This window comes from Desmodus rotundus, chromosome 2 (assembly GCF_022682495.2).
Source record: "Desmodus rotundus isolate HL8 chromosome 2, HLdesRot8A.1, whole genome shotgun sequence".
NCBI lineage: Eukaryota > Metazoa > Chordata > Mammalia > Chiroptera > Phyllostomidae > Desmodus > Desmodus rotundus.
The window spans coordinates 172,078,380-172,105,811 of record NC_071388.1 but is presented as its reverse complement, the minus strand read 5'-3'; the positions used below and the strand labels follow the sequence as shown (position 1 = coordinate 172,105,811).

The following is a 27,432-nucleotide window of genomic DNA, read 5'->3' as shown; positions in this document are numbered from 1 at the left end:
TATGAAGTTAGTATAACTTACATGGTACACTTCTGGGCTATCAATACTATTGCACTGAGTTGCCTGTTGGCGACATGTACACAGAAGTTTAAATTAAATGGAAAAACTAAATTATTGATTTCAAATAAATATCTAATTTTCTAACAATTTATAATGAAACATCGCTTAACATTTCTGATTACATTGTACATGTATAAGGTGTTTCAATGATTTCCTCTGTAAATGAACAAGGAAAACCAAATGCTTCAGTAGCCTTACTAACTCAGTATAATGGTTTATATAACCCATTATACTGTATAATTTTTTACATATTTGCAAAGATAAAAATAGTAGCTAAAGGTGTGCATTAGATTAATTAGACTAACAAGATTAATAACAGAAGCCATTACAAACTTTAGATAGAAAAATTATTTTACTTTAGTTAAAGTCACCTTGCAAATCAATTCTGGGCTAAAAGAAACAACAAGCAATTAGGTGGAAAATGCATTAGTGATTAAGTCATCAAAAAATACTTTAAAATACAGGTTATAAGATCTCCTTAAACACAACTAGTAATCATACAAATACATATGGAACAGCTATTTCAATATTTATTAAATAAAGCATGCAAATAATAAGGCTTTAGCTTTAAAAATTTATGTTGGTTAAAATTATTATGAAAATAATATACCAACCATCTCTGGCGCTACCCACCATGAAAGCAGAAAGGAATAAAAAGGACATTAAAAAATATTAGAAATGGCAAAAACTGAAATAAAAACAAAAATACCACAGATTAACATTATTTGACTAACACACCATGAAATCATTCCAACACGGTGTTTCTCAAATGAGTTCTTACAAAAATTTAACGTTGTAGGCTTATCTTCAAAAAATCTATAGAAAAATTTTCAGTTTTGTGAAAATCTAAAAAACATTAATAAAAAAGTACTCTTTATGGTTTGTGGAACACTTGAGAACAAATACTACCACATCAGTGCCCGTAACTGTATTTGTCCTTACAAAAGCATTAGGCCCAAGCAGTACAAGCTTCATCGGTAAAACTAATAATAAAGTAAAGCAACTGATTTCATATGAAAGAAATAAAGCATCACTGGTAAATTACTATGCACTATTTAAGTGAAAGTTCCATAGTATTTGAAATATAACAAAGAGACAGGAAAATTGTGTTGTCATTCATACATACTGAAATCAACCAAAGTTTGATATTTGTCACTTTAGTTTCAGTCAAATAACATCATCTAAAAAAATCACATTATACCTAGAAGGTAAGACTGCTGCTTCATAGGTACAGTCCAAAATAAACAGATGGGTATTTGTATTATCTTTCTAGGAAGGAGTTTTAAGAGGTGTTAGAAGATCAGAACACAACCACTAATTTTCTTTTTCTGAGAAATGAAGCATCGAGAGTGTTAATAAATAAAAATGACTCCTTCTCTTCTCCACCTCTTTTAAATCAGTTTCAGCTTCATATAGTGAAATAAGCCAGGCGCTGAAAGACAAACACCATATGATCTCACCTTTAAGTGGAACCTAATCAACAAAACAAGCAAGCAAGCAAAATACAACCAAAGACATTGAAATTAGGAATAAGCTGACAGTAACCAGAAGGGAGAGGGGAGGGGGTAATGTGAGAAAAGGGTGAAGGGTTTATAGGAACAACTATAAAGGACACATGGACAATAACAAGGGGGATGTAAAAAGGGGAGGGAAGTGGGGAAGCCTGGGGTAGTGGGGAGGGGTGGCGGGGAAAGGCAGAAAACTCTACTTGAACAACAATAAAAATCAAAAGTATTTTAAAAAAAAGAATATAGATTGCAAGCAATAAAAAAATTAAAAAAATTGCTTCTGTCTGCATTCTGAGAGATTACATATATATTATATATATATAAAACCTTTGATAAAAACTAGCATATGATAACTTCACCAAAATATAAAGTGAAAATATAAACAGAAAACTTTAGTGTTTATAAGAACATTTATTAATCATGGACAATTCTATAGAGTTCTTAAAACCAGTATCTTCAAACTTCCAGAACAATTCAGAACTGAAAAATAAAAGGGAGAGAAAGAACAAAAACCCAACTGAACTACATTCCTAAAAAATTTGTCACTGGGTGTCTGCTTTTTCCAATAAGAGCTCCAAAGTTATGAAATACAGCTACAATGCTTCCTTCTTTTTAAGGGAGACTGATTGTAGTCTTACAAAGATTTCCCTTTATCTACCCATTCACAATTTTGAAATTCATAATTGTTAGGACTGAGATTGAATTTTAGTCTAATGACCTTTTAATTCTTGGATTTCAAAATAATAAACCATTAGAATCCATGTAATTTTGTATAAAAACGTGAACCATCTTATTGCTGTTGTCATCGCACCATTAAGAACAAAACTAAACCTTATCCTTAGCAGGTGGAGGAGTATTTTTAGGATTAAATGTGTATTATTATTTTAAATTCTTTTAAATATGTTTTTATACTGATAATTCAAGAAAAGGATAGTTTTGGTATATAGCATCTCATATTAAAAAGAACAAACATTTATGGGTCAATCTGTTGAATAGTCACCTGCATTTCATCTAATTTTGATTGAATGTCTGGAGGGAAATCCCCTGCTCCACAATTAAATGGGTCAAAAGGTTCTGCTCCAAACAGGTCCCGTTCTAAACAGAAGAAAATGATTTAGTATATGAATGAGAGAAAGTTGGGGTGTGTTATATTTAAAAGACAGAATTATATAAAAAAATACTCACGTGACCAAATGAGCCGCTATCCACAATTCTACTTTATTCTGGGCTTTCCTGAGCTTAGACTAGTTAAGTGCCAACAAGTAAGCAAAGATTCATTTTATGATGATATTAAAAACTAGTTACAAAAAAATTATTATCCAGAGATGTTTCTGTGTCTTTAATTAAGGCTTCTTAACATCAAATTCTCCAAATAGTTGAAAATTAATATGTTACAACACCTACACTTTACTGAAGAAATTTAAATGCACTAAAATGCATGTGCTACTCATTGAGACTTCCCTACTTCATTTACTGACGACTGTGCCAACACAAGCATGAAGCAACATGTAGGACTAACTAGATTAGTAGGTGGTTTTACTCACAGTTCACCCATTTTTATCTCAGAAAAAAATTTAAGGAGAATCATCTCATGTGGTGTGAAATTATTTCATCTCCTTAAATAACCATGATGAAACAGGTTGTTTTTAAATGCCTCTTAGCCCAGAAACAAATTTCTTTTTAAAAAATAGCAGTAATGGAATATCAAAGCTCTCTGCACATATAAAATATGCATTTTTTATTACAAAAGAAGTATCCATGTTAAAATCAATGTCTGTAAGGCAATGTCAATAAGGCTTTCCTACTATATAATTTTAAAAGTTTTAAAAATGGTTAAGAAATTTCTTTCCTCTGAATTAACTCAAATAAAGCCTTCATTGATTAAAAAAGAATTTCAAATTATATATAGACATGGGAATGTAAAATGTAATAAGACTTTCATTTTTCAGGAAACTATAATTATAGTCTCCAAATTCAATGCCATGTAAGAAATGACATGTATGCTGCTTGGGTTCTGCATGGCCTCCATATCACTCTTTGACTCTCATTATACTTGTGTTTCCAGTTAAAATATTTTGGGGGTCAGATTCATATATTATGTAATCTAATGTAAATGCTTAGAAGTTTCCAGTTCTGGCAAGTGTTGTACAGATAAGAGGGGCATATTTTATCATCCCAACAAAGATACTTTTAAGAGCGAAAGGGCACTACCAATAGTTATACCAGAACGAAAGGAATAAGCCAGGGCCGTCTAAACATATGGGAATTTGTTGACACCTTATGTATAATTTATAGATATTATTGATTTTTACAATGTATTTCCTCGGTCTGATGTTGCTCAGGCAATAAACCAGAATTTAAAGAACAAGAACTTTTCTTTAGAGGAGCAGCCTGATCACCACCATTCCACTGAATGGTGGAGTGTGTAAAGCACACTGAACATTGCTTTACACACAGCAGACGTTGGTCCAAAAATGAATTAAAAAAGAGAAAGAATTGCTGATCAGAGCTAAAGAGATTTTCATTACATAGATTTTCTGAAGTTGGTACTCAAAATTAGCAAACATTTCAGATGGGCTTAAACGGATCTCTGCATTCCTGAAATGCAATGCAAAATTTTGTGTTAGTGGGCATGTTGTGTTTTTCTGTGGAAGAGATGTCGTAACTTTTATCATACTCTCAAGGGCTCATGACTTCCCCACAACTTAAGAAGCTACTACATTTACATATTAATATATCAGTATCATTATATCAATAAATTAATAAACATTACAGAGCTCTATGACATATTTTGGTCAGCTTGGATGAATCTAAAGTTCATAAAAAATATCACATAGGTTAATTTATAATGAAAAAAGATCTGATATGCAATTAATAATATTAAAATTACTTAAGTCTAATATAAAAGTAAAAGAATAAACTAGTAGGTAATGCTTCACTCAGTCATTCTTTTCTTTATCCACTAAATATTTATTGAACACATATTAAGTGCCATGCATTTTGCTAGGTAATTTTTGCTAGGATTAAAGTAGTAAGAAAGGACCAACTTCTTTCCCTTGTGGAATTTAGAGTCAATCAGGGAACATAGTATTAAACAAATTAATTAAAGTCTATACATATTCAAAGATCAAAAATATGTTCTGGAGAACTACCAGGGTTCTCATGTAGTAAAGAGAGAAATTCAGGAGAAATCTTATAGGTTTCTGCTTTTATGTATTTAGCAGGTAATGCAAAATAAATGCATGAACACATTTAAGATTTAAAGAAAAAGTTCTATTACCAAAACCCTACTGGATTAGTTTCAGACAATTTTACAATTAAAATCAAGTTGAACAATTTTTCCTTAAATTGTCAGTATAGAAAGTAAGGGGTAACCAGGACTACCTAATTATCTATGTATCTATGTATCTATGTATCTATCTATCATCTATTTATCTAGTCTTCCTATCTATTGACACATTAAACTTTGGCCCTTAGGATAGGTAGACATTTAATAATGCAGCAAGGTGTTAACTTCAGTTTCTTATTGATAAATCCCATAACACCATTTGAACATTTCAAACTCATTGACATCTAAAACACGACTCATTATTTACTCCTTCTCCACCTCTAGCTTTCCCCCATTAAAAACATTTGGTCTAAAATCCTAAACCATAACTGATTTTGGAATTTCAAGTCACCATCCTGATAGATTATTCCTTCCAAGTATCTTAAAATCTATTTATTCTTTTCAGGTTATCTTTTGACTTGGATTAAAATCCTCCATCATGGATATGTTGCTAATTTATATTTCAGTTTCCAGTATGTAACCCACGTCAAGTGTATATGCTAAACAAATGCCCACTGAATTACGTAAGTGAATGAGTAAACTCACGATGAAGTACAAGTAGAAACAGCAGTAAAGGAAGAGTTGTGGGACACTTTAAGGACACAAAGTATCCCATTACAATATCAAGATATTGGCAACATTTTCTAAAAACACTATCACGTATGTATTATAGAGTAACCTTGTATTGGCAAAAAATATACATATAGGCAGAAATATATATATAAATTAACTTATGCAAAGTATTGAATATTTCCATAAACTGATTTTTAAAGTTCTGAATGTCATTACTTCAGATTTACAAATTAGTTCTCTAAAATTTAATGAACGCCTAACATGTGCAAAATACTTTGTGAAGTTCCACAGGGGAAAACAAATCAACTATAGGCTGACGTGCTTTAAAGCCTTAAGCTAAAGCTTCAGTTACAGTGAAAATGTCTTAATGTGAACCAGAGAGGATGCGATAAAGCACATTCTGTAAAGTTCTCTTTTCTTCCTTTTCCCCTTGGACATCATGACTGACCATGGCCATTGGGACCTACTCTTTCAGGTCCTGTGGCAGGATGTGCAACACAGAGACAAGATACTGACAATGCACATCTGTTGGATGCTGTCTAGTTCATCGAAAAGAGACTTTTGTGTTCCTTCAAGATATAGAGAAGGAAAACCAGAAAATTAATGCACTTGTAACATTTTAGATATTAAAGAAACAACTCTCACATAGGGTTTAATAAATGATTCACAGAATTCATAGATATATGTATTTCTTCAACTAAGACTACCCATACACTCCATGATAACCAGAGGTTGAGAATGAGCTCTACCAACTATGTCAAAAATTATTAAAACCAAAACCATCAGAGTTGTTTTTAATAATTAAATTAACATTAAAAATATAACCCCAAACAAAATCAAAATATAATCAAGTGCTTTGCATTTTAATGCAAATAACCATATAATATCATTTTTCATGAAATAATTTTAAATGCAAATAATGACATCTTAATAGTATACTCTGAATTATAAAATAAAATATAATTAACTGAATGTGGCAAATATATATATAAACATAATACTTTGGTAATTAAAATTTTTAGTGAGCTTGTTAAGACATATAATTTCACGTAAAGCATTAAGTATTTAAAATGCACACAATGAAGTAAAGAATATTAATTTGTTTAGAAAGCTTACTAATCTCAGCAGATCTACTAGGTACGGGAGGTGGCTGTGTGCCATTGGGAGTAGGTGTTGAAGACTGGTGTGATATTGGAGAAAATGGAATCATATCAAAGATGTCAGTGGAGGGTGACTTCGGTGTCACACTGCCTGCCTGCAATGAAAACAATATGAATTAGGGTAATATTTCATGTAGATACATTCTAATGCTACATATTTCATAGGTATATAAAATGTATATAAAAACAAATTCAGTTGAATCAAAAATAGTTAAATATTGGCAATTTCATATGGTTCAGCAAGTTACACTAAATACTGATTGGCAAGAAAGCAATAGAAAGTTTCTGCAAAAATGTTCTCAGAGATGATGGCAAGCAACACCACTCTTAGATAGATGTAAAAGAAAAAACTGCCATTTGTGTAAGAGAACTGAAAATGTTAGACTATATAAAACATGATTTCAGTAATGTGTTTTGCTTAAGATTATTTTTAAACAGAAATAATTAAACATAAGTGATGTATCTTCTTAAATATAGCCATACAAATGGAATTGAGAACGTGTTTTAAAATTTTGAAAGGCTATATATTCGTTTGTATTTAGAACTACCAATGACAGCCAACTATTAGATTCACTGCTGTGCCTTTTATCCCGAGTAAGATTTCATCAAGTTTTCTATAATAGATACCTACCTTGTGAAATAAATGAACAATCACTAAATATACCATCAAAATAATTGTTATCTGTGTCAGTCTGGGGCAGAACATAATGTAAGAATGAAACAGTCATCACTTTGATTGTCACTTAGGGGAAAAAATACACAGACAAATACACACATAATCCATAAAATAAACATAATAATAATAAAAGTAAAGAACTCCCATTTTAGAGAGGGACAGTGAGGAAAAATTTCGTTTTCTATAACAGCATGAAGAGAGATTACTTGAGTGGCTCATATTAAAATTAGTTCTCAAAATACATTTATTTTTCCGATTCACAGATGATGAAAGCAATGAAGAAAAATAAAGCTGCTTTGTGTGAACAGAGACAGATTTGCCATTCACGTGATTGTCAGTACGCGCTTCCATGCAGGGAAATTGCTGCCATCTCTGTTTTATCAACACCCTGTTTCCTTCAACATGAATACTGTCTACCCAAAGACTTCCAGGCAACTTCATACCTCAGCACTTTCCTCCTATTCAGGCATATTCTTATCCTAATCATCGCATCCCTCCATTTTCACTGGCTTCCTCATCTCTCATCTTTTTCACAATAGAAATATACTCAAACTTCAAGTGTATTTAAAAATAAAACAATCAAAAATGCTTCACTCTGTCCCCTCTTTATTCCTCTAGCCTCTCATCTCTCTCTTCCCTCCAAGCCTAAGTAAGCTCCTTAAAAAGATACTATATTTCCTGCCCTAACTTTTACTTCATTCAGTCCTCAACTCATATCAACCTAGACTTTACTCTTTATGCACTGAATCTACTGAACCTGCTTTTACCAATATCACCAATAAGCTAATTTCCCAACTTGAAACTTTTGGATATCAGGTAACCAAAGGAAGCAAAAATGGAATACAAAGGCCCCAGATCACACCCCAATTTTCAAGATATAGCTGTATATTCACTACTATACAAATAGCACAATATAGCAGAATTAAAGAAAATAAGGGGGATAATAAAAAGAATTTTCTGTTTAGCAAGTTACATGAGGTCTTGGAATGCTGCGCTCACTGATTGGCTTGGGAAGGCCACATTTAGAAGGTGGTGGTGTTAACAGTCCCAATGATAGACTGGAGTCAGTTGAGTTGACAGGAGTGACAGTAATGGAAGAAATATTTAGACAGGGAGATGGGCCATCACTACTACACCAGAAAGAGGATGAGCATCTCTGAACCCCGTGTTGCTCATGATCAGACATTTTGTGCAGCAGCTGTAAAAAAGGACAGAGAGATAAACTGAGGAGAAGAAAGGAAAGAGGAAGGAAAAAGAAAAAAGTATATATGAAAAATTGTTTGTAAAATATTTTATGAAAAGGATACATAATTTGAAAATAATTTTACTAGTAATAAAACAGATAGTTTTAGCAAAGTAGACTTTAGTAGAGTAGATTTTCCTATTGTGACAGTCCTTGGATTCTGGATTGTTTAATTTGACCGTTTTTACTGAAATATAACATTTTTAGATATTTAAATAAAATATTGCATTCTTTAGAACATGCGAAGAGGACAGTGGAGAGAAAACTTAGGAAAGCTTAATGATTTATTTTGGAGAGAGCCTCCGTAAAATGAGATGAAAAAAGGAAGGAAAGAAATAAAAAAAGTTACTGAAGTCGAAGTCTAGTAAAAAGTTGAGACTGTAGAATTTTCAAAAAGGGTTACAACAATCATTTTATATTTAATCCTCAAAAATTATTTTGAAATATTAGTGTTAGTAATGTTATGTCATTATAATAAAGATACGGGGATTAAGGCTCATAGATTTTTTGTGAGTTATTCCTAGATGAGGTAAAAAGCAGAACCAAACTTCAAAACAACTGACCCCAAGCATCATGCATGCCCTTTCTCTAGGTCACAGGTGGCAAACACAAGCCTGTAGGCCGAATCCCGCCCTCCACCTTGTTTCTACCTGGTGGCAGTGCCAAGCTCTCACTTAACTGTTAAGGAGTAGTTACATTTATACAGTCCTAACATTACATTTGGCCCTTTGAAGGCAACTGTGAGGCTGATGTGACCCCTGGTGCAAATGAGTTTGACACCCCTGCTCTAGGTAGTGAGTTCCATATGGTAAGACCTTTGATGGGCAGAGGAATTTGATAAGCATCCTGAATAAAGCACATGTAATAAATAATAAGACAATATTCAAGCAGAACACTGTATTGGGTCTGAACATTAGTTTTTGGATGACTTTTAGATGCTATTTCCATTACAGCATATTGAAAAGCTACTGTCAAGAGCTGAGCTAGAGAGGGCTGAGCTTCCAGATGTCAATTTAAACAAGTTAATTTGCATCTCTCTGATGATTAGTGATGTTGAGCATCTTTTCATGTCTCTTGGCCATCTGCATGTCCTTTTTAGAGAAGTGCCTATTCAGGTTCTTTGCCCATTTTTTTTTTATTGGATTGTTTATTTTTTGGTGTTGAGTTTTGTAAGTTCTTTATAAATTTGGATATTAACCTCTTGTCAGATGTATTGAAAAATATGTTCTCCCATTTTCATGCGTTGTTTTTTTATTTTGTTGATGGTTGCTAATCATCAAAGAAATGCAAATTAAAAGCACAATGAGATACCACCTCACACCAGTCAGAATGGCCATCATCAATAAATCAACAAACAAGTGCTGGAGAGGATGTGGAGAAAGGGGAACCATTTTGCACTGTTTGTGGGAATCCAGAATGGTGTTGCCACTATAGAAAGCAGTATGGAGATACCTCAAAAAATTAAAAATGGAACTGCCTTTTGACCTAGTGATCCTACTTCTGGGAATATATCTGAAGGAACCTACAATACTAATTTGAAAGAACATAAGCACCTCTATGTTCATTGCAGTGTTATTTACAATCACCAAAATTTGGAAGCAGCCTGTGCCCATCAGTAGATGAGCAGATAAAACAACTATGGGACATTTACACAATGGAATACTACTCAGCCATAAAAAAGAAGAAAATCTTATTTGTGACAGCATGGATAGATCTGGAAGACATTATGCTAAGTGAAATAAACCAGTCCAGAGATGGACAGATAACGTATGATTTCACTCATATGTGGAATCTAATGAACAAACTGAACTAACAAGAAAAATAGAGACAGACTCACAGATAGAGAGCAAGCTGACAGCTATTGTGGGTTTGGGTTAGGGAGTGGAGGGACTGAGCCAAAAGGAAAAAGGACTCATGAACATGGACAACAGTGTGTTGATTGCAAGGGTGAGGAGAGTATAAGAGGGATAAATGGAAATGGAAAAAATACAACAGTAAAAGAAAGTCAAAATGAAAGGACTTATTAGGGTTTTACTCATTTACGATAGCATGAACAAAAAACCAGAAAGAAGGTGCCGGCTCTGTCAATGTCCCATTTTTCCCTAGGAAATGGCACTGTGCAAAGATCAGAAGTATCAGTGCAGAAATAGGGTACTGTCTCTCCACTGAGGGGACCCTGAACAAAATGACTCCTGCTGGTTTTTTGGAAGGGGTGGGGCAGCAGGCCAGGGGGAGGGAAAGGGGAAAGGACAAGGAGTAGAAAAGTTCTACAAAATCATAGTAGAGAAAAGTGTCCTCCAGACCTCCAGATAAGGTGGTCTCAGCAGAAGTACCTACGAGAGGCCTTGGCCATAGTGTCTAATAAGGAGGCTTCTGAAAGGAGGCACCTGGGTAAGGCCTGCAGCTGCATGGGAGAGTATGGCTGGCCTCGAGTTAGAAGGGATTCAGTCCTCTGCCCCATACGATGCACTAAATCTGGTGTGGGGAGACAGCTTCCCACACCCCTACCCCTGGTTTGCCAGGTGCTGCCTTTGTAATTGCTTATGATAGGGCCTGAAAAATCACCCACAGCATTTAGCCTGGAGCCAGACTCCTCAGTTACAAATCATACTGGAGAGATTTTTCAACACTGATAGGACTTGGACACAGCCAACTCAAATCTGGCTTTTGATAAACCTTATTGTGTAAGGTTGTAACTAAATTTATAGTTAGGAACATCAATAAGTTTGAAGGAAATCTTTAAGCTAGGAACTACCTCTTCACACATTTCTAGATGCACAGATAGAAAGAAGGCAGTGTAGAGTGAGAGATTTGAGTTGAGGGAAGGGTTCAGTTAGGAAGCAAAATTTCTGATGGTCTGACTTAAATAATCTATTGCTCTATTAATATGCATAAACAGTTATATACTCATCGCTCTCCCTATTGATCTCCAGGGTGATCTATTTATTAATCTATAGATATGTGTACATGTTTGTATGTATCTATACATAATTTTAAGTCTATTTTGTAGTCTACACAATTTATTGTATAATTTTGATTGATGGCCATCTTTTAATTATAGGTGACAACTGTAAGCTCCTTGTGAACAAAATTTAGTTTTTCTAAAATGCTCTATGTAACACATTGGAGTATGAGTTATATGATGAATATTTGTTGTCTAACTTATACTAGAGAAATTCTTTAACTTAAACTGTAAATTGATAAGGATGTCTGTACTGAGTAAAATATCATATTAAGAGGATGTTGTCCTTGGTACGGCTTTCATATCATAAATGACAGTACTCTGTGTTGTTTTATGACTTGCATTGGCCAAAATACCTTTTCCAGACACCTCTCAAAACAAACCGAAGACCAATTAACCTAAGTTAAAAGTGCTCTAGTATTTATTTTATCATGGTACTAATATTATGCATCTAATTCCTCTGAGAAGATACAGCTGTACAAATGAAGAATCTATATGATATGACAAAACCAAGTACTTAAATACCCCAATTAAGAGGTATTGACATTTTCAAAATGGTAAAGCAGGAACATCTATCAATAGCTTTTGGTATCTAAAGTGTAAGCCTCTAACATTATCTAACTGTCACAGATTTCCTTTGGGTCATCAATAATACAGATATGGTCAACAGGCAATTTTTGAGGGGCATCACACAGGTCTCTTCATATTGACTCAGTTGCTTGCAGGTAAATATTTAGAGACTGCACATTAAAATCCAGAGCTTTTCCTGTGAAGTTAGACAATCTAGAATGTGGGTTCACAAACTTGCATGAAAATAATTGACTTAATCTGCTGTGCCTTTTAGGCGAAGTGTATGCTCTTCAATTAAACACTACTAACACATTCCCATTCCACGCATTTCTGTCACACGTGAGGTCTGCTGACATTTGAGTCTGTGATTCCTAACTGAGAAGCGATTCAGGTCAAGGAATTGGATGTTACATCTGACTCCTTAAAAGAATGAAATCTAAGCCAAGTGTATTTACATATAGATATATTTCAGTAGTTTTTGATTCTGCACCAAACTATTAGGCCTATTAAATGAGAATGAGAATGTTTCAATATAGCACCTAAATGGCATACAAGGCATTTTTGGCACTAGATAGTTTGAGTGGTGTCTCTAACTTTAAGGGTTCAGAAATCAGTCATTTTTCGAGCCGCCATTTTTAATTGGTTGAGGATATTATATTTTTCTAAGAAATTAGTTTAGATGAAGCAGTCTGCTATTTTTATTTTGGAATTTCTGTCAATATTTTAACAGATGGCTAGAAACCAAAACTTTTGGACTTTCCACAGAAGTTCATGGCATCACTGTTTACTCCCTGAGGCCGGAACCCAAGCATTGTGGTATTTAGGAAGATGTACGGGGTCTGAATTATTATACTATTGAGAATGCAATATTCTATGCTCAGACAGTACTGTTAATTATGCAGAAGTTATATTAAGACATTAGCAATAAGAGCTCATATTTGAGATTCATTATTCCTGTAGTTTTACAGCTCTTTCTTTCAATAGGTAGTGGCTTAGTATATTTAGGCAATGATGACTATTTCAACTTTGTGATCTGCCTAAATAAAATGTTTTAAGGTTTGAATCCTATCAGTGAATGTTGTACAAACAAAAATACTGAATTAAATATTTCTGTGGTAATATCTATAGAAATATTAGAATACTACCAAATTTTTATTTTATGCTGTGATTTTGGTGATATAAACCTCCACCTACATATCTCAAACAGGAAAACTGAAACAAGCAGAGATTAAGTGACTTAATCAGATACTCCTGGCCAGAACTGGAATGGAAGATATTTTCCCTCCCATTAGACAGGGTTTACTTCTTTAGAATTAGCTTTTGTGCAAGTAACAGTTATGAAAGTGAAGCTGTGGACTAGTAATCATTTTCTGTGGACACCAAATGTTCTTGAATCTATGTTCATGTTTAAAATTTATGCCTTTGTTTAAAGATTCACATTTGGCTAGTTGTGTAACTGAGAGTTTTCACAATCTGCTCTTGCCCATCTTAACTTCAATCGTAGCTGAGAAAACACTTGAGGAAGATAAACAGGCAGGTCTGTTTACCCAGGATGAAATACACATTTAGGTTATAATTCTCCTATCAAGTCTAATCAGTGGCCACACAGTTGATTATGTAAAGGCAGAATTTTATCCAGTAACACTTGGTTTAATTGAAAGGGAGACATTTATTTTATTCAGCAATAGAAAGTCCAGTATTTCTTAGGACTACAATTTTGTTCATTTAACTTCCTGGCAATAGTTTGATTCGATTAAAATCTTCTAGAGACATAAATGTAAATGCAAGCACCCAGACACAGGAATAAGGAGGAACAATCCGATTTAACTTGCTGTGCCCACATCTTACAACGCAGCCATCCTGTGGAGGCGTTCACGAGGCTAGGAGGACAGAAGAAACCCTTTTTCTGATATAAATACAGGCAACACTGCCATGTGAATGTAATAAATGGAAATCAGATTGTTGCTAGATAATTAGTACCAAATGGTGGAAAACCCAACCTCTAATCTATTGCCAAACCACCAGAACACAGCAAAAAGCAAACAGCACAGTCAAGTAACGGAAATTTCTCGGTGTATCTAAATGACTGTATAAATAAGGACCCGATTTCTAAAAACCAGTAAAAAGATTTCTACAATTTCAGTGTGATACAGAGGTATGTACACGGGTACTCTCAAAGGCTATTTCATTTGGCAGAAAAGGAACCCATGAGTGAACCACTGCAGCAGTATTTAGGAGACATGTAAGCATGCTGTCTGTTAAGTATGAGCAAACACTACCATGTCAATCTATACATGAGAAAATAAAAAATTGGAGTGGTCTTCATTCATCACGCCTGTAAGGAATTGGTTTTAAGTAAAAATGGTTTGTGATATATATTAAATATATATTTTTTTAGTTAGAAATGTCTTTTGATTCTAATGCTAAGAAGAAAGTCTTTTTGTTTTGTTTTGTTTTGTAGCTAGAACTAAACTACTCCATACATGCACAGGGAGCAAATTTATATTGAATGTATTAACTAAAACAATAAACAATACTTTACGTGATGCTAGAAAAAGAGCAAACTTTTTTCGTTCAAGTACTGTACCATAACCCCAGACTTCCTTCCTGAATTCCACACTTGTACATTCAACATGTATTAAACATCGATGTCCAGCAGGCAGAATTAACATGAGCAACAGTGAAATATTGATTTTTTTAATGTCCACCTCCTCCAATTCATGAAGTTATGTCTGTTTCAGAAAATGGTATCACTACCACATGCTCAGGATAAAACCTCAAGGGACAATCCTGACCATTCTTTTATATCACAGCCCCTAGCCAGCCATCGTAAATCCTGCAAACTCGACTTCCAAAATGTGTCAAGAATTGTGCTGTGCTCATCATCTCAGCTGATAGAATTCTACATCAATGTACTCCTCTCCCTCTCCTACTCTACTGCGATAGTGTCCTACACAGTTTTGCAGACCTCACTTTGGCTTCTTTATAGCTTCTATGGTGCATGCAGCAGCCAGATGACCCCCTAATCCTGTTAAAAACCTTTGAGTGATTGCTCACTCACTGCAATTAAATAAACAACAAAACGAAACCTTTACTCACAGGACCCTGGAAAATCTAAACCCTGACCCTCTTTTCAATGTCATTTCCAACTGGTTTTTTCAGCTCTTGTTCACTGTCTTCCAGGATAAAGGTCTTGTTACTGTTTTCAGCCCTATGCATTGACTTTTTATCATTCAGTTCTCAATCCAAATGCCACCCGCTCAGAAAGGGCTTCCATAACCAATTCACACTGATACATGTGTCACATAAATGACTGACAGTAGCAACCTTTCCTTAGGGTGTCTCTGAGGAGGGTGGAGAAATGCATTCTACTCAACAGGCCTCATGTTTTAATATATGATAAAAGAATCAACATCTGTCAGATCAAAATTTCTTCTCAGAAGATCTTATTCCTTTAAACCTTTATTCTATGTTAGAGAAATTCAACTTTAATGTCGGACCCCTTGTTAGGAAAGATGGCTTGTGATCTATTAGTTATCTAATAAAATTTTACCAAAAATGTTTCTTTTAATTTTTCTGATGCTTCCCTAACTGACTTTATCTGATATTTCATCACACACTCTAAGAACGACACGCATACCAGTAATTAACATTATTTTCATTTTCTACATTACTTTCAATGCATGCCCAAACCCCCCAAATTCCATTCCTACTTTGTTCTCTTTTTCTCCCTCTTCCCAAAGACACCATTTTAAAGCTAACATTAGAGATAAATCTTTTATTTTATTTTATTTTTACTAGCAACTGCTTCATGTGGGCTATAGTGTGTTTGACTAGCAATCCTGATATTTCAGAAAATTTTTATTTATGTGTTTATTTTTATGAACCAAATTATAATGTTTAAATTAGTTTTAGAGAACCATTTTTGAATTGCAGTGTCTTATATGGTAAAAGAGTTACCTATGTGTGAGTTTGGGAAATTTGGCTCCCATTGGACTGAGGGCTGGTCATTGGCGAAGGGTCATCTGTCTGGAGAGTTCATCTCACCATAGCACACTGACAGCTCATGGAGAACTTGGTGCCAAATTAATTGTACTTACCAAACACATCTATAGTGTAGTTTAAATGTGTGATGGGATTCATAGTTCACTTCACGGCTGCTTCAATTAATGTATTAATCGCTGCCTTTAATCCTTTAAACAAACTGCTGAGAACTCTAGCAATTTTGAAGCATTCTATCCTTCAGTCCTCTGTGAGCAAATCAAACAAGCAAACAAACAAAACCTACACAGTCTCATTTCCAAAGTTATAAGCCCAACAGGCATTTACTACGCATTAACTTTGCAACACCTGCCAGTACCCTGAGGTACTTGCTGTCCTGTAAAACTAATGCTCAAATTTCCTAAGAGATATAAAGCATTCCTAACTTAACAGAAATCTGCTCTATTGCAGACCCACTGCAAGCTACTTAACAATGGGGTACCAATATTTAAGTTCATATATTAACTATAACTTCCATTGTTTTTGAAATTAAATTTCAATATCTGAATCATTAACAAACCTTTGGAAAGGTGGATATTTACAAGCATGTTAACATTTCATACTTATTAAATAATTTTAAGTAATTTAATTTTATTTATTTTATTTAAAATATCAGAAAATTGGGAGCTCATTTTAACAGATGTGACATATAGATTCACTTAGCATTATATTAATGTATTTCACAGCTATATGACTAAAATAGAAAATGAAAGGCAAAAATATTTGGTGATGTTCTCTTCAAAAATTTTTTGAAGTATGTTAATAAATACCTATAACAATATTTCCAAATGATTTGAGTTAATCATATATCTTTTAACAATTCAAAAATATTGAGTTCATTTTCTTTTAAGAACCAAATGCATCCTATTTTTATCTTAAACAAGATGTACACTTTCCTGTGTATCAGTAATTTCAAAAATCATGTAATAAGACTTTAGGAGCCTGAGAATGAGACAAGTACCTTTTTAAAAGTTAAAGAAAAAATGCAAAAAAATATTACAGCGGCAAAAGAATGTAAGTAGATTGGTCATTTATAATTTGATTTATTTGCGCAATGATCAATGACGCAATAAATTTTCTACCTGTGCTTTAAGTTCAAAAGAGTGGTTTAGAGAAAATAATGTTTCTTTTTTAATTCAATCTTTTAGTTATAGCCTTTGAAGCATTCTGTTGAGACACATTCATTACCGAGATGAACACAATGCCTATAAAAATTATTAAGCAACAACTTCAGGAGAGTTAATCCACTTTAATAACTGGCTATTTGAATAATTGTGCTGTTTTTTTATATAACCACTCTACCAATGAGAATTGCTGAATATATGAATATACTCACAGACATTCTGTGTTTACTTATATACCAACATTCTCGCTCATGGCTTGTAATGGCCATCTCAGTCAGAAGGTCACAGAAACTTACAAGTGTCATCTCTTTACTCCTCCCACCCCTTGCCATTTATGAAGCTGACTTGGTATACATGTGACGTAACCACATGCATAACCCTAAACCTGACCCACCTTCTTCTTAGTTGCCCTAGTGCTTGCCCAGGGCAGTCTCTGCTTCCAGGAGATTAATCCACATGTCCCAAATCCCTCTGCTCCTCCCAAATTCATTAGCCCTTAACATGACACCTTTGGTTCTCTTAGGGACAGAGGACACAAAATGAACAAGCTTTGCATCTGCAACCAAATGGCAAAGGATCTTATCTTACTCATTTGTAAACACACAGACTGGAGTAAAGCTTGATTTCATATTCAATAACTCCAAGAACAACTACCTTACGAAGACTACTTGAAAAACTTTCCCTTCATTTATCTTTATACTCCTAATTTGTGTCACAGGATGATTTATAATATGACTGTCAACAAGACCCAAAAGGGTGTTGCATCATGTGGGGACCAAAGGTTGAAGGAGTCTGAGCTGATGCTCTCTGTTCCTTTAAAATGAGGAAAACAAACAAACAAAAAGTCATAATCGTTATAAATAAATAGTAATGGTAGTGAAGATAAAAATGTAGGAAAGAATATTATAATATGCTAGAACCTGAAAAGGATGCTCCAACACGTCATTATGCATAACAAAGGTACATGGAACGTAAGTAACTCACTCCTATCCTCTCCCACCTCAACCATTCTGGCCCCACAGTCCCAACCATGGCAGGCGATGGAAATACCAACTGCCGCAGAGCGGGAGACGGGAAAGTGTGAGTGTAAAGGAAAGGAATTTTTTGTCCCACTTCCAGGTCACACCACATTTAAAACCCTAAATATAACTTCTCACAGAAGCATTTTTCATGGTGATGAACTGGTGAGATATTCTAGTAGTAGATGGCAAAATAGATGCACATATGCTAACAATGTTCATTGAGGTAGCCTAGTGATTAAACCAAAATGAACTTGCTAATAAAAATTTGCACCAAAAATTTTTTCAAAAGTTTGCAAATGCTGTAATTGTCTCACCTCAATATCATGCCATAAATTATATATTAAATATTTTTAAACTACAAAATAAAATACACACTTTAATGGAGAATATCATTAGTACTAATGATTCAAAAAATCTCCTAAATATATTTTGCCTAGAAAAAATAGTTTTAAGTTCCATCTCCTTCCAAAAATTTCCCTTAGCCAAACTCACAAAATAATGGTATCATACATGGTATTGGGAAAGGGATTTAAAATGGATGAGAAACCAAAAATAAACAATTTAACTACACACATTTGAGTGTTGTCTGCAGAGACTACCATTAGTTTAGTGTCTGGAGTACAATTGAGTCACTCCCCGTGGGAACGCTTGCTATGTAATATAAGAAACCAAATTTGGTCCCGTTAACAGTCTAGTTTCTAGAATGAACTTCAGTACTCCAAGGGTAGACGGACTTGGGTCACTAAGGCAAACCTCAGTAAATAGTGATCAATTGGAATAAAAGAAATATGCAACAAAGAAAAATATTGAAGGCTGAATTATTCTAGAAATAACAAAGTGAAACGAGCAGCATGGGAAAACAACTCTGATTTCAGCTACTTAGGTAACTTTAGCTTTTAAATTAACCTCGTTTAGCATTTTTTATGCCTACCCGTGTGTAGTTTGAAATTAGTGATCACAGAGTAGCAGTAGAAATATCACAGAGCTGAAGCTCCAGAGATGTTTCATCTCTAGGAAACCTTGTTTCCAAGAAAAACATGCACAGAGTCTCTATACTTACAGGAGATGAGGATACCTGCGTTATTCTTAGCTGGTTTTCCAAATCTTGCACTTTGTTTTTAAGTTCCGTATTTTCTGTTTCTAAGTCTTGAATCTAAAAAAGCAAATGATTATTGAACAACCTTCAGAAATTTATTCTTGGAAAATATTGGCTGTTATAATGACTGCATTAATGAATGGGATCTCATATTACTTAAAACGTTAACGTATTCTGTTGTATTATTTGATCAAGTTTGGGAAACAGAATTCTTAGTCACTGGACATATTATAATTATAAAATACTCTTAGTTGTGTGCAAAATTCATGTTCCTAATGCCTCATCTCTGTGTTTCTTGGTGCACTGTACAATCTGTACCCATAATCTTGGAGTATAACCGCAAGACAGTGAAACTTGCTTATGATGATTTTGAAGAGAATGGAGAAAGGGTGTAATTTAATTACAAAGGAATCTGATCTGCATGGGAAACCACTTACCCAGCATCTGCTGCTTCTGCTGCTCTGATCCCCATGAGAAGCATCAGGAAGTGAAGCAAAGTCACATGAGAACACTAAGTTCTTGTGGGAATTCAATATAAAATGGTTAAAAACTGTGCAGGGGATCAGTAATGAAAAATTATAGGAACACAGTGAAAGCAGTTCCAATCAGTGTGGGGGAGATTGAATGGCAGGCCTTCTAAATTTGTTTGATGATATGCAAGTTTCCCTGTCCTTACATCACATCAATGTGAAACAAGTTTAGTTTACTCACTCTCTTCTGTAACCCTGCAATCTGTTTTCTTGTTTCAACATCTTTTCCTCCAGATTCTAGAAATTTCCTGTATGCCAGGTTAAATGCTTGGCCGATTGTTAAAGTTATTTCTTCAGCCTTTGTAAAAATAAAACAAAGAAGATCTGCATTTTAATAATATGCCAGAGTGTTCTTTGAATCAAGAAAAACATTCACATGAGGTACTTCAAAAGGGCAATAGTTGGGGGTAGAGTTGTGGTAAACGAGCAAACTCATCGCTGCTAACACAATATTCAATGCTTACCCATGCACAACATAAAAAATGTTTTTGCAATTAAATGAATAGCTGTTGAAACTGGAAGCAGGGGTTCTATCCTGATTCTCATCTCTTAGATCCTAGTTTGTTTCCTCTCTTCCTCAAATACCTAGTGCCTGTGAAATGAAAGCACAGTGCCAACTGCGGTTTCTCATTGCTTTGCTAATTATTTCCTCTTCCTAGTGAGGAGGGTCGGTTAAACCTGGCAGGTAACTTGAATGAGGTTGCCTGGGTGGTGCTGCGGAAAACTTGAGGCATGCCCTCCCTACATGGAGCAAATGCTACTCAGTTCCACTTAACTGCTGGCTGTGGAAAACACCAATTCCAACCCAAAGATGTCAGATTTTAAATATGTAAGATGAGGTCAGCAATCTGAATCTTTACATAAAATCTCCCAATTTTAAATGATAGCAAACAGTATTTTTGTAAAGCAGTGCCAACTGAACAAAGTATGTCTATCATCTGAATTTGGATGGGATAATGATGTTCAAAGTCTGTTCTGTCAGCTAGAAACTGTCCCAAATTTCCTAAGTTCACCGTGCATTCCTTTTCCATTCCCATCTTCACTGATAGCATATCTTGCACAGTGTAAACATTAAATATTTACTTTGTTAACATAAAGAAGTTTGGTAAAGGCATTAATTGAATACACAGCAAATATGTCTTATTCAATTCTAAGACGTCCAGATGACATAAAAACTGTTAACAAGATTAAATGTTAAAAGTGCCATGTTTCCACTAATCTACTGCAAACCCTAAAACTTTGTGCTATGCTATGACCAATCTAAATTGAAAATATACTTTATTAATATAGCTTCAATTATTTAACTAAGACATTGTCATTTTAGTAGTTCATATTTGTTTAAGGAAGTCTCTTGCCATAAAAAAATATTTATAGTGTTCAACCCAGTTAACTAAAAAATGCAAAAATATATGCCTATATGAAGTTATATATAAATCATATATGAAATTGTGATAAAACACTAATGAGAGATGTATACAAATTGGGTTAATGCATTGGAAAAAAGCAAAGTCTCAATAATCTAAGCTCTTACCTCAAGTACCTATATAACTCATATGAATTCATCTCATGAAAGTGTAGGAAAAAGGTCTTTTTAATTAAATTTCCATTATATTACCCTAGTTTTACTGCTGACTAAGCTAAGAGGATTCATTTTAAGCCCTGATATTAAAGAGCAAGAGTATTTTAAAATTCAAAAACACTTTATTTCAAAAATTATTACATGGCAAACATAAAATATAACAAGAACATATAATAAAGAGCTTACAAATAAACAAAGCTGGTAAAAAGACTGAAAATGAATGATTTCTTCTAGTAATCATATTGTATGATTCTTCTGTCACATGAACCTTTCTTTTTAATTAGTTAAGAAGAGAGAAGTTTTAAACTTTGCTTTATTTTACATTCCATTTCACATAATTAAAATAAAGAAACATGTAGGTGGAGTGAGAGTTTCATCTGTTTATTGGACTACTATTTAAATTTTACGAAGTTCAATATCCAGTGATTAAAATATTAAAGAAATTATAGGGAGATCCAAGATGGTGAGGGGTAAGTAGAATCTACACTAACCTTCTCCAAGGACCAATCTGGATTTTCAACTAAACTGTAGAGAAATCATCCTGAATAACCAACTGAACACTAGCTGGAGAGAAGCCTTATCGTCAAGGACAGACAGAAGAAACCACTTCACCACAACGTGACTGATAGAGAGTGTGGAGACGATAGAGGGCAGCTGGGCTCCCATGGGTGGCAGCTAAAGTTCTGGAGGGATACTTTGGCAGCCAGGGGGTGGACCCCAAGAGAAGTGTGGGGACTAAACCCCAAGCTGGGCTCCCCAGACTATAGCAGCAAAGCCTGAAAGGATACCAGATAACATCCAGCTGTGAGAAGCATCAGGGTTTCTGTCTGCCAAGAAGAAACTGCTGGAGATGCAGAGAGCCTCTCGAAGGGCCAAAACACAAAATTTCATTTGCAGCCACTTACCCTGGGCTCCAGCAGAGGGAGGGCAGAGTACACTAGAACACCTCAGGAGAGTCTGCAGCTGGTAGCTTGGGGGAGAAAACTGAAACAACAGCTACCAGGACCCATGTACTAAGTCATTCCTCATACTGCAGAAGACGTCTTGCTCAGGCAGAGCACTCCTCTTGGAATGGCATCAGCTTGAGGGGAAGCAATAGTCCAGCCCACAGGAACTATTCTGACCCACCTGTGGTGCTTAAGCATGGCTGCTGATTAAGCCTGATTATATTGACAGCTGATCTGTTTAGCAGCTAAGGCAGAAAATACAAAGAAGCAGCCAAAATGGGAAGACAAAGAAACAGACCTCAAATGAAAGAACAAGAGAATTCTCCAGAAGATCTAGATGAAATGGAGGCAATTTATTAGATAGGGAGTTTAATGATTATAAGGATACTCAATAGCATGAAAAAAGACATAGAAACCTCAAAAAAGGACCAGTTAGAAATAAAGAATATAGTATCTGAAATAAATAATACACTGGAAGAAATAAACAGTAGGTTAGATGAAGCAGAGGATGGAGTCAGTATTTTGGAAGACAAGGTAGGAAAAAAACACCTGGGCAGAGCAACAAAAAGACAAAAAAGAATTTAAATAATGAGAAGAGCTTAAGAAACATTTTGCACAAATGAAATGTAACAATATATATATCATGGGAATACCAGAATAATAAGAGACCAAGTGAGGGATTGAGAACTTATTTGAAGAAATGACTGAGAACTTCCCTAATCTGGTGAAGGAAAAAGTCACACAAGCCCAGGAACCTCAGAGTCCCAAACAAGTTGTACCCAAAGAGGCCTACACTGAGATACATCATAATTAAAATAACAGGGTTTAAAGACAAAGAGAAAATCCTCAAAGCTACACGTGAAAAGCAGGTAGTAACCTACAAGAGAGCTCCAATTAGACTGGCAACAGAAACATTTCAGGCCAGAGAAATGGCTTGAAATATTCAACGTGACAAAAAACAAGGACCTACAATCAAGGCTACTTTACTCAGGAAATAATTAAAGGAGAAATAGGGAGCTTCCCAGATCAGAAAAAGCTGAAGTTTGTTAACCCCAAAGCAGTACTGCAACAATGTTAAAGGGAGAAAAGAGGAAAGAAGAAAGGAGGGAGGAGGAGGGAGGAGAAGGAGAAGGAGGAGAAAAGAAAAAGAGAAAAAAAACAAAGGAAAACAGTTTAACAATAAAATGGCACTATATATGTATCAATAATCACCTTAAATGTAAATGCCTTAAATGTGCCGAACAAAACACAAAGGGTAGCTGAATGGATAAAACAATAAGACTCATATATATGGTGCCTCCAAGAGACCTATCTCAAATCGAAAGATACACACAGACTAATAGTTAAGGGTTGGAAAAAGTTATTTCATGAAAGTGGAAAAGAAAAAAAATCTGGGGTAGCAGTACTTATATCCAGCAAAACAGACTTTAAAACCAAGGCTATAGTAAGAGAAAAAGAAGGATACTGCCTAATGACAGCAGGAACAATTCTCATTGAGGATGTAACCCTAGTAAACATTTATGCATCCAATATAGGAGCATCTAAACATGTAAAGTAAATCTTGGTGGGCATAAAGGGAGAGATCAACAGAAATAAAATTATAGCTGGGGATTTTAACACCCCATTGACTTCAATGGATAGATCTTCCAGGCAGAAAATCAACAAGGAGACAACAGCCTTAAATGACACACTAGGACAAATGGATTTAATTGATATCTTCAAAGAATTTCACCCCAAAACAGCAGACTCTACATAGTTTTCAAGTGCACATGGAACGTTTTCAATGATACTCCATATGTTAGGACACAAAACAAGTCTCAATAAATTTAAGAAGATTGAAATCATATCAAGCATCTTCTCTCACCATGATGCTGTGAAACTAGAAATCAGTCACAAGGAGAACACTGGAAAACACACAAACATGGAAGCAAAATAACACATTATTAAACAGTGAATGGGTCAACAAAGAGATCAAGGGAGAAATCAAAAGATAACTTGATAATTATTTTATTTTGTTTATTTTCATAAACAAATGAAAATGAGGAAGCAACAACCCAAAATCTGTGGGACACTGCGAAAGCAATCTTAAGAGAGAAATTCATAGCCTCACAGGCCTATCTCAAAAAACAAGAAAAAGCTCAAATGAACAGTCTAACTTCACATCTAAAGGAACTTGAAAAACAATAACAAAACCCAAAGTGAGTAGAAGGAAGGAAATAATGAAGATCAGAGCAGATAAATGAAATAGAGTCTAAAAAATTATATGAAAGATCAATGAATCCAAGAGCTGGTTCTTTGAAAAGGTAAATGCAACTGACAAACCTTTAACCAGACTCATCAGGAAAAAGAGAGAAAGGACCCCAATACAATAAAAAATGAAAGAGAAGAAATAACAACTGACACTGAAGAAATACAAAGGATTCTGAGAAAATATTATGAACGATTATATGCCAACAAACTGAACAACCTAGAAGAAATGGATAAATTCCTAGAAACATACAATCTTCCAAAACTAAATCAAGAAGAATCAGAGAATCTAAATAGACAGATTACACCTAGTGAAATTGAAAAAGAAATCAAAAACCTCCCAACAAACAAGTCTTGGACCAGATGCCTTAACCAGTGAATTTACCAAACATTCTGAGAGAGCTAACACATCTCCTTCAAAATATTATGTAAAATTCAAGAGGATGGAAGCCTCCCAAACTCATTTTACATGGCCAGCATTATCTTAATTCCAAAAGCAGATAAAGATACAACAGAGAAAGAAAATTATAGGCCAATATCCCTGATGAACATAGATGCTAAAATCCTCAACAAAATATTACCAAACTGAACACAGCAATGCATCAAAAACATCGTACACAATGATCAAGTAGGATTTATTATGGGAATTAAAGGTTGATATAACATTCACAAATCAATAAATGTGATTCACTACACAAACAAAATGAAGGGTAAAAACCACATGACATATCAATAAATACAGAAAAAGCTTTTGATAAAATCCAGCACTTATTTATGATAACAACTCTAGGCAAAGTGGGAATAGAGGGAACATACCTAAACATGATAAAAGCCATTAAACACACTGCCAGCATCATACTTAATGGGCAAAAACTACCAGCATTCCCCTTAAGACTGTGAACAAGACAGGGATGTTCACTTTCACCTTTCTCATTCAACATAGTAGTGGCAGTCCTGGGCGCAGCGATCAGACAAGAAGAAGAAATAAAAAGCATCCAAACTGGAAAGGAGGAAGTAAAACTGTCTTTCTTTGCAGATGACATGATAGTACATAAAGAACCCCAAAGATTCCATCAAGAAACTACTAGATCTGATAAATGAATTCAGCAAAGTAGCAGGATACAAAATTAATATTCAGAAATCAGTTGCATTCTTATATGCTAATAATGAACTAATGGAAAGGGAAATTAAGAAAATAGTCCTATTCACAACTGCTTCAAAGAGAATAAAATAGGAATAAGTCTAACCAAGGATGTAAAAGACCTACCTGTACTCAGAAAATTATAAGACACTGAAGAAAGAAATTGAAGAAGATACAAATAAGTGAAAGTACATACTGTGTTCAAAGATAGAAGAATTAACAGCATTAAAATGTCCATACTACCTAAAGCAATCTATAGATTCAATGCAATTCTTATCAAGATTCCAACAATGTATTTCACAGAACAAATATTTCAAGAACAAATATTTCTAAAATTCATCATTTTTTTATTTCTAAAATTTATATGGAATCACAAAAAGCCCTGAACAGCAACAGTGATCCTGAGAAAGAGTAAAGTTGGAGGATTCGTGCTACCTAACATCAAACTATACTATGAGGCCATAGTAACCAAAACAGCCTGGTACTGGCATAAAAAAAGACACACAGATCAATGGAACAGAATAAAAAACCCAGAAATAAACCCACACTTTTATAGTCAATTAGTGTTCAACAGAGTAAGCAAGCACATACCATGGACTAAAGATACTTTATTCAATAAATACTGTTGGGAAAATTGGACAGATACATGCAGAAAAATGAAACTAGACCACCTTCTTATACTACTCACAATAATAAATTCAAAATAGATCAAAGACTTAAATGTTAGACCCGAAAAAGAAATATGTATTAATATTTGGAAACAAAATTGTGAAAAATAAAGACTATCAAAATGATGGCTAAACAGTTGACAATGACAATATTTGCCTTATATTAAAGAAACCAAATCAATCACATCATAATATACAGGGTGGAGCAAAAGTAGGTTTACAGTTGTTTGTAAGAAAAACAATACAGTAATTAATAAACAATAACACAGGACAAACTGTTTCACATAAAACTGTAAACTTATTTGTGCCCCACCCTATGCATCCATAGTCTAATTTCATTTCTGAAACTTAATGAGATGACTACAGAGGTTGTATAAACATTAAATTTTTATTTTAAACATTTTATTTATTTATTTATTTTTAGAGAGAGGGGGCAGGAGAAAGAGAGGGAGAGAAACATAGATGTGAGAGAGAAATATCAATTGGTTACCTCTCACACATACCCTGACCAGGGACCGAACCCTCAACCTAGGCATGTGCCCCGACCGAGAATCAAACCAGCAAACCCTCACTTTGAGGGACAAGGCTCAACCAACTGAGTGACACTGGCCAGGTAAACATTAAATCTTAATAACATAACATGACAATACAATAAAGTGAGCTCCAGTTTTAGAGCGTACTCGGATAGGCCTTCATCTAAATACCAAGCAGCTTTTAGAATTTCACAGAAGTATTAACTATATGAAGCATGATGAATAAATAGAACACAGGCCCCATTAAGAATGGAGGAACTATGGAGAGGTCACAGTCATGCAAGTAATATGATAGGAGGATTGTAAAAATGGGCATCTGCGGTATTGTAGTTCTGATTTTGTTACTACTTAAATCCGTGACTCTGGGAAAGGCACTAAATCTCTCTGGCCTGGATTTACTTAAAATGTGATGAAAAGGTTAGTC

General features: G+C 34.5%; 1 protein-coding gene across 12 annotated transcripts in view; it reads right to left on the bottom strand.

Annotated features, from left to right (window-relative positions):
• Positions 1-27,432, bottom strand: part of GULP1 (GULP PTB domain containing engulfment adaptor 1) — a 208,718-nt gene that overhangs the window by 3,601 nt on the left and 177,685 nt on the right. For 7 of the 12 annotated variants that reach the window (XM_045198434.3, XM_071220680.1, XM_053918860.2 and 4 more), the window contains 5 exons: positions 20,075-20,191; positions 19,801-19,881; positions 19,328-19,420; positions 6,586-6,724; positions 2,569-2,663 (listed from right to left, as the gene is read on the bottom strand). In XM_045198434.3, the coding sequence (XP_045054369.2) occupies positions 2,569-2,663; positions 6,586-6,724; positions 19,328-19,420; positions 19,801-19,881; positions 20,075-20,191 (525 nt within the window). Of the gene's footprint in view, positions 1-2,568; positions 2,664-6,585; positions 6,725-8,278; positions 8,504-19,327; positions 19,421-19,800; positions 19,882-20,074; positions 20,192-27,432 lie in introns of all 12 variants that reach the window. The other 5 variants (XM_053918862.2, XM_053918861.2, XM_045198435.3 and 2 more) reach the window with 3 other exon arrangements.